General features: G+C 37.7%; 1 protein-coding gene across 1 annotated transcript in view; it reads left to right on the top strand.

Annotated features, from left to right (window-relative positions):
• Nucleotides 1-8051, top strand: part of rapgef4a (Rap guanine nucleotide exchange factor 4a) — a 245557-nt gene extending 237506 nt beyond the window's left edge. The window contains exons 28-32 of the mRNA XM_060828113.1: nt 3617-3667; nt 4877-4964; nt 5227-5291; nt 6105-6159; nt 7877-8051. Of these exons, the coding sequence (XP_060684096.1) occupies nt 3617-3667; nt 4877-4964; nt 5227-5291; nt 6105-6159; nt 7877-8004 (387 nt within the window). The 3' untranslated portion in view covers nt 8005-8051. The remainder of the gene's footprint in view (nt 1-3616; nt 3668-4876; nt 4965-5226; nt 5292-6104; nt 6160-7876) is intronic.
• The last annotated feature ends 1154 nt before the right edge of the window (nt 8052-9205 follow it).

A 9205-nucleotide genomic window follows, 5' to 3' on the forward strand; every position in this document is an offset into this window, starting at 1 on the left:
TTTACAGATGACACATCCATCTCAAAGACTTGCAGTACTTCAAGAGCTTGAGGGAATAAAATCTCAAGAAGCGACTCTGTCTGTTGGTGTCTGTGCTCGTATCAGATGAAGTTCAAGAGTCTAGTTGCCTGGTGGCTGAACTTGTCCCGAAATCATAGAAGTTTCAGGCACATGCTGAAACCTAAGTCAAGCCTTAGGAGATAATGCCACAAAAGAGATCAACAAAATTCCACTCTCGGATAGTCTAGTTATACAGCAAATTGACAATAATCAGTTGATATTAAGAAGATGCTGCAAGAGAAGTTAACTACTAATGTGGAAGTTGTTTTTCAAATTCATATGAGCAGACACTGGCAAATGTTCAGTATGGTGATGGGAACTCCATTCAGGAGAATTATTCCCTTTATTAGGAGCTACTGAGTCATGTGACTGGTGAGTAAATATTTTGGGTAACATTCCTACTTGAGCGAAACCAAATTGTACACAATGAAGGTGAAGTTTGGAGAGGTGTCCTTTGTGTTTTGGGCTGAATGTGGTACATGAATATCTGACAATCCTTGACCAAAAGCTGTACGTTTGCTGTTTGCAACAACAAACCTCTGCGCGCAAGTATTTTCGACATCCGTGTACATGAAAAACATCATGGCATGTCTGACTCATGTAGGACACACTTCAATTTTGTACCAATATTTTTCATTGCAATCCTGCTGCCAGGGGACTTTGCCTGCATGAACAGACACCTATGTCAGGCATCTGAACAATGCATCTCAGGGCTCTTGGCTTGCTTTCTCGGCCCTCGGCTCATTTTATGCTTGCTTGGACGCTCACACCATTTCTACTTTTCATTGCCTTGCATTTTAGCGCAGACAAAAAGCTAGGCAGCTTATGTTTTTTTTAGCAATGATCAGTTAAGGAGCTGGACAGGTTATTTGATTAATTTATTGTCGCAGACATTTTGTTCCGAAATACAGTGCAAAATGTGGTATCACCGTGCTCCAGCACCAACTTAAAATACTGAAAAATAAACCAAAACACAGAATATAAAGGCAGAAGAATAAAGAAATGTTCACCTTTACAGTCCTTCTTGTTAAGTGCTCCACCATGAGCCATGGAGAGCAGCTACAATTTCTCTCTGCTGCATCACTACCACTTGGAACAAAAAGCACCGCTCTAGCGCTGTCTCGCCTTCACCAATGCCCTTGCCACTATCTGACCTTGCTGATGCTGTTGACCCTCTTACTCACCTCCCATTACTGCCTCCGTGAACCTGGGCTAGATACATCCACTGCTGGGGATCCAAACTCTCCTCTAACGTAGCAGACATGAGTCAGCACAGGACCACCTGGTGGATGCAGAAGCCACCAGGAACCTAAACACACTCCCGCACTGCTGTGAGTCCACACTGGGGCCTCGTCACTGCTACCACGATCGAGCTCTTCAAGAGGTAGGTAAAATATGATAAAGAAAAATAAATGAGAAGAGGGGGAAAAAAGAAAAGAAACAAAAAAAAAATGTGGACGGAGCGGATAAGCCCCAATCTCCGAAGCCCTACTCTACCACCATCTTACCGTAAGGTTACTGTGTGATGTCATACTACATCAATGTCACACCCTCAGTATATGCCAGCAGTTTACTGTAGCAAATACACTGTCCCTGTTTCAACACAATAGGCACCTCTAAGTCGAAGAGTCAAGGCGAACTATTGTCAGCAAAAGGGTGCCACCACAATCAGTGAAGGCATCATTAGTCCAGGTGGCTGGACACTGTTATTTGGTTGTTTGGAATGTTTTTGTATCATTGCAGTCTGAGGAGTGATCCACAGGCAGGTCTAGTGCAGGGATTAGTGGTAAATGAGTCAGGGAGCTGCACAGTCAGGGGTCTGGTCACTCCGGTTAGCCAGGCAGGGGTGGGCATAGTCTGTCCTGGGGATCTATTCATTGACACTCAAGGTGGGTTACGTGGAGCACTGCTGGGGAGAGGACATTGAAGAAGTGATTCCTGGGGTTTGGAAGCAACAGGCTGTGATGTAGCATGGAAGATAATTGTGACGGGCAGTAACTTTAACATATGAAGGTGGGAGATGATAAGAATATGGGAGGAAATGGGATACTATCGAAGAGACATTGGTTACCACCACCTTCAATGGGGAATTGTGCATCATGATGTTTGGAAAACTAAGCTGTAGGCGGAGGGTCCTGGTCTTTAAGTGAGGTGAAAAGTTAAGTGCAGTTGGAAGATCAAGGGGAGGTGAAAGCTGCATGGTATTATCACTGGGCCGTTAATCCAGAGACTTGGCTAATGTTCTGGGGACTTCGGTTTAAATTCTGCCATGGCAGATGATGGAATTTGAATTCAGTAAAAATCTGGAATTAAGTGTCTAATGTTGAGTGTCAATTGTCAGAAAAACCCACCTTGTTCACTAATGTCCTTTAGGGGAGGAAGCTGCTATCCTACTAAACTACACATGACTTCAGACCAACAGCAGTATCATTGACCCTTAATCTCAAAATGGCCACCACCACACCCAGAATAGACTTCTTTTTGTCTGAGGGAGCAGGCTCCATTCAGTGGTGTGAGGTCCTTCAAGGAGCAGTGGCATGCATAAGGCAGTCACGTTTAGGATAAAAATACCTGCACTCTGAAAATGTTCCATGTGAACCTCATGCAATGACTAACCATGTTGAAGAAAAAAAATCCTGGTCAGAGGCTATGTTTAGTCATGCCAGAGATCTTGACAAAATAATCCTGTAATGTCCGTGAAGCAGAAATAATGCCAAGTCAGCTGTAAAGTTTCAGTTCCAAAATTCACCAACACATTCAGAGATCTCTCAGCCTAGAGCTGCTTTCCTCACCCCTAGGATGATAAAGTTTTCAGATTACCAAGAAAGCCAGCTTTGTGTATAAGATAGTGGGAGAGGGGTGTGAGAGGTGGAGGGTGCAGGAATAGGATAGATAGGCTCACTTTTCTTACCACACTGGTCTCTGTGCTACACAGATTATGCACCATTCACCTGAATCAAGATCCATGTAGAGACATCCTGCTGCCCTACTTGTTCGGGCCTCCATGTCAAAAGGATTTGAGGATGTTGGTTAAATGTTGTTCGTAGGTGCTATGGCTAATGACTGATCATGTGACTGAGGAGCTGCTTTATTTCTGATCTTGCCAGGCTCAAAAGCTGTTGTGTCAGCGTCAGCTATACTGAAACATGTACCTGGAAACCCAGGACCAGCAGCTACCTCCAGTAGATGTGGAGCAGCCTCCTAATGAGTTTCCAGTTATATGTTCCTTCATGGTGCAGAAAACATGTAGGAAACTAGTCATTTGTCTAGCTGGTCCATGACCTGAAGGGATTTGTGAGCATACAGTAAAGGATGAGAGTTTAGAAAATCTACGTACTCAGGCAAAGTAAATTATACTTCAATTGAAGTTTTCTCAGTAACAGTTTATGATGCATTGAATTAATAACATCACTCTTGAAATAAGCATTTGGAAATGTAATGTAGATTTTGCAGTTTGTAATATAGATTTTACAAAAATATATTGCTGCCCAAGGCATCTTTGGTTAAGCACTGAATTTTTAATACAAAATAAAATTCTCCTGCCTATTTTTTACAGAAACTTCCCAGTAAATTCAAGAAAATCTATTCGGAATTTGAAAGCTTAATGGTGCGTAAGCTTTAACCTTTATAGTTATTTCAAGTGTATTGATAAAGATAACCAAGACTATTATATTCAGGTATCACAGAGATCCCGAAACTTTGTCGTCAATTTATATCTTTAGTGCTTCTTTAAATCCTCAACTCAGATCATTCCATCCTGTTAGCTCAAGTCCCCTCATCTCAGTTGCTATTATTTCGAGATTGTTCCCATTGTGCCTTTCCCTTGCCACTGCCCCATGTGTATCCACCCTGCTTCCATGCCACTTAATGCCCCCACACTCCCAAATTGATGCAGACTTTATTCTGCAAATCATCTGATCCTGATCTGTGTGCATTATATTTATGAATTAATTATGTTTGTTGCATATTCTCTACACATATACACACCCATATATATAAGTATGAGTCTATAGATAAGGAGCAGGAGTAGGTCACTTATCCCTTCAAGCCTGCTCTGCCATTCAATAAGATCAGATCTCAACTCTACATTTCTGTCTATCCCCATTATCTTTCATCCCCTTAGTAATCAAGAATCTATTTATTTGCATTTCACTTTTTTTTTTAACATCTTCATCATGCCTCAAAATCTTTCACAATCAATGAATTATTTTTGAGGTGTTCTTTAAGCATATGTAACTGCAAATCGTCATGTAACTATTTACCACAAACAGTAGTCAGATGGCCAGATAATTTGTGTTGGGATATTGGTTGTATGTTGGTGAGACTTTCTGAAATAGCATATTAAGAACTTTCACATTCATTTGTAAACTGATGATGCTTATTTATTACTTAATTAGGGATGACATGTTTGATAATATCCCATCTGCACTGCACTAGTTGAAAGCCTGGATTATGTCCTGTAGTCCTGAAGTGGGACTTGAAATTTTCTTCATCTGTTAAGTGTGCACAAAGTATTGTTTCTAACAATCTTTTTGATCAAGCATAGCAAAAACTGTGCTGCAAAAATCAGGTGTAGGTATTTAATTTTCTCAATAAATACAGGCTTTTTAAAAATGAATATAGCAAATTTTGGGGGTGGGGGGTTCTACCTCCTGGAAATCATCATTGTTTTGAAAATTCATCTTTGTTTAAAGCTGTGGTATTTATTTTATACTTATGTAAAAAATTGTATTCCACTTAACATAAATCTGTTGAGAATACTTGCTGCAGTCAGTTAATCAATATGACTATTAAATACTAAAAAAAATTTCTGTAGGATCCTTCCAGGAACCATAGGGCATACAGACTTACAGTAGCTAAACTGGAGCCACCAATCATTCCCTTCATGCCTTTACTTATAAAAGGTAATTCAATCATACTTCCTTCCTTTTGCATTGCAAATGTTATTTATCAAGCTGTTAAGCATAGATTGTTTTTATTGCTTTAATAATTTCATCCACAACAGTTAAATAAGAATAAGCAATAATTATAATACTTAACTAAAGCTGGTTAAGTCATGTTCCCTAATTAATTTAATCAGTTCAGGAATGTGTGAAGAATGTAATGCCAGCTTGAGGTCTTTTACAATTGGAAGAAATTGTTTGCTGATTGCTTCTTTCTTCACAGACATGACATTTACCCATGAAGGCAACAATACACTCAGGGATAGCCTTATCAATTTTGAAAAAATGGTAAGCTTCAAGATATATTTTTGGGGGAAAGCACAAAGGAATTTTCACTTTCTTGCAAATTATCTATTTTGACTCTTTAAAATTGTTTTTTTTTAATGTGTTTTTTAGTGTTCTATGCTATTATTTATACTAAATGGTGTAGCATAGCATTTCATTCTTTAGATGGGATATTCAGTATCTAATATTGAAGATTCTATATTCATTTTTCAGTTTACTTTGTACCTTCTGCTACAGCTAACTTCACAAACACCTTTCTAGACTTTGCAAATTGGATATACTGATGGGAAAAGATGAAGGGGGATGAGAGGAGGCCAGTGCAGAATACCTGTGTGTCATAAAAGTCTAGGTGCATAGGTTGTTGGATCACATTTTGTGTAATGGGATATGGGAGAATTCAGCTCCTAGAGTTTCAGGCTACATGTTCATGCAGTGCCAATCAGGAATAAACCTATCTGGAATTTAATAAGTGATTCCTCTTCAGGAGTTGTCCGTAATTTACAACATGAGTAATATTTAGTATTTAAATCTGCTTATTTTTCCCTCCTCTCCTGCCACTCCCTTGCTGCATTCTACTATCTATTAAATTAGCAAGCAGCACAAAGTTTAGATGCTTCCTACATCAAAAAGAATGTGCACAGGTGAATCAGACATTGAAATTCCTTTGCTCTTGCTTCATGTTCCATTAAAATTTGTACTGATTCCAAAACCAGTTTTTTTCGAAGATGAGCATCCATAACAAAATGGATATTCAATAAGATTTATATACATTAGTGGTTCTCATGATTTAAATTTTTCTTTTTATTTTTGTTTCAGCATATGATTGGCAACTCAGTAAGGACAGCCAGACACTGCAGAAGTCAGCCCTTCAGTAAGTCAATATTTTTGAATATAAGCTGAATGCCAGGTATTCAGGGCCTCATGTTCCTGCTCTCTGATTTGTTACTCTTCTAACTTTCTGCTTGAGGATTCTTGGAGCTAGAAGTGAAGAGATCCAAACCCGTAACCATGAATGAAATGATATTTATAAATGCTGTTAAAACTGTGTACTCCAGCTGGTGGTGACTAATATACTTATTCCACCAGCTGTGTGAAGGGATCCTATATTTTGAGAAGAAAATAGTCTGCTTCTCCGTTCCAGAAGGACTTTACAAGTTAATTTCACAGTAAGGAAGCAGGAACAAATGAACTCTTCCACCGAATCAGCTCAACAAACCTTTAGATCTTTTCTCCTTTTAATCTTGGGATTAATTTGGCAATCCAATTTGTCCATGCAAACCATTTTCTTCTTCATGAAAGGTGCCTTATGATTTTACAATCTTTTGTCATTTCTCATATGATTCAGCAAATGAATATTTTATCCCCTTCACTTTATTCTTATTGTGGCCTAATGACTAATGTAATTCATACCAAGTTCAGATACCTGCAGTTCCCAATTTTATAAGTACCCGGAATGCACTTTGGTCCAGTTAAATTTATTAATTTCAGCTTACTTAAATGTTTTTGTAATATACGTTTATGTAGCTTATTGCGTTTCTGGGATAAGTGTGGTCTGGAGGAGAATGGGCTTCATGCACCATTAATTTTTATCGGATACTTTGTTTCTTTTCTGAGCTCGTACCAGTCTGTCAATTTAGAAAAAGATGTAGAAAGAAATTAAATTATAAAATAGTATTTTGAATTTCTACCTATTGGCCTTTCTTCAGGAGAGAAGTTATAAAAAATGGCACAAATCTCGTTCAACTGTTTTATATCTAAAGGGAGTTCTAAGTGTCAGAAATGATAACACTATACTCAAAGGTGATATTCACTTTGTGTCTACTTGACGCAAGTGATGGAAGGAGAAATCTGTCCACTGGTAATCCAGTGGTACTAGTTAAAGGCCCCTCAGCAAATCGTCCTTGCTCAACAATCACTTATAGGCAGTTCACTACTGATCAAGTGTTCAGGGAGATCCAGCTCTACTCCATTGAACCAAGTCAAAGTAAGGGATTAAATGAGGGAGGACTACTAAACAACTGAAGCAGGTAGAGAAGACAATTGTATTGGGAACCAACAGCTTTGGAACCCTAATTTAAATATTTCAGTAAGGCTTTCACCTGTTTTCAGTGAGATTGCTCACTTAATTGTGGTCTTTGAATGTTTGAGCTAAATCACCTCAGCAGGCAGTGACCATTTTTTAAAAAATCCTCTGCCAATTCTTCCATTTTTCAAAGTGAAAAGGAATGCTAAGCAACTGAAATATTCTTTATTCAATCAGTGGAATTCAGAGTGTAATCATCTCCTTCATTACGACATGGAAGGTCCACAGCAGCCACTCTGACAGAAGCAAATATACTGTTTGTGCTTCTAATAATAGAAGTATTATATAGTGGATAATTGAAAGGATAATATACAGGATTAGAAAAATCTAATACTTTCCATCCAAGCCAGTCCCAATGATGAAAAAAATATACTTGTACTTTCTTATACCACTCAATCACTTCCTTTTACTTAGTTTTCCTGCTGCTTTAATTTCTTGCAAATATCTGCCTGATTCTAAGTGTTCTTTGTCATTTTGTTCAACTAACAATATTTTTATTTACCAGATCCAGATTCATCACTTGCAAACAAGAACCATCAGGATGTCCGTGTATATGTTCGACAGCTTAATGTAATTGACAATCAGAGAACTTTATCACAGTTGTCTCACAAGTTGGAACCACGGCGATCCTAATAGCCTTTCACTGCCGTAAAAGAAAATATTTATTGAATTTCAGCACAATGGGCGCTGTGTGGTTTGTAATAAAAGTAATTATTGAAATTGGATGGTAAGTTAGCTTCCTTCATTCCAGAGGAAGATCATTCTGAATGCTTTAGTCCATGTTACAGTTATTATACCTGCCTTTTCCAAGATTTGGAATTCACAATGTGTTTCACAATGACCAAAATATCTTCTCTATTAAAAGAACAGTTCTCTTTTATCTAGATTCTTATGTGTACAATGCAGAAGAATTTGTGCAAAGAATTTCCCTATTTAAGCACACTGAGTTGATCCTTAAATCTTTAAAACAAGTTACATTTGTTCAGATTCTATAAGCAGATTGTTTTGTTTCAAAATGATGGCACAAAATATTTGATATTTTCACTAATTGTTACTTTTTAAGGTATTTCTAAACTTTCCACTTTAGGTCAAAACTTGGAAAACAGCACAAACTGCACAAGATAAAATTGTGGAACAAATCCAGCATTTCTTGTAACTTTTTTTGTTAGTATTATAAGCAAGTTTTAGTCTTTTAATATAAAATCAGTGTAACCTTTAAAGCTGAGTGAATATAGGCATGTCCTGTTTGCCTAGAAGGTGCTACCTCAAAGTATTAGTTGCCCCAACCAACTCTCGATAACATGGTGTTGAAGCCTACTGTGCTTGTTAGTATCACACTCGTTTAATTAAGCACCACCCAACTAGTTAACTGCAAGCACACCTCAACACCAGAGTTTTATTCTTTTTAGGATGTTTTGTAACTTCTGCTCTCAAAATTATTTTCAACTAAACAAAATTGGATTTAGAAATTGAAAAATGTGTCCAGAATGCACCAAATTTACTTTATAAAATTCTGATCATATCTGTCCATCCCCATCCCTCAACCCTCAGGGAAGCATGCCCCCAGACACTTGAAAAAAAGTATCAAACATCATGTTATTGTGACACACAGCCACCCTGTTACAGCAATCTGTGGAAATTCCTGAATGCTGATTTTTGTTTAGCACTATTAAGCAAGTATAAAATTGTTTTTTTTAAGAAAAGCTTAATACATTTATCAGTGACCGTTCTTTAATTAATACTGTGCCAAAAGTGTTGCTATATTTAATTTATTGTTTCAGTTTAATTTATGTATGTTTATACGTTTGTCAACTAACTATTACATCAAGTTACA

Source organism: Hemiscyllium ocellatum, chromosome 7, assembly GCF_020745735.1.
Source record: "Hemiscyllium ocellatum isolate sHemOce1 chromosome 7, sHemOce1.pat.X.cur, whole genome shotgun sequence".
Classification (NCBI taxonomy): Eukaryota; Metazoa; Chordata; class Chondrichthyes; order Orectolobiformes; family Hemiscylliidae; genus Hemiscyllium; species Hemiscyllium ocellatum.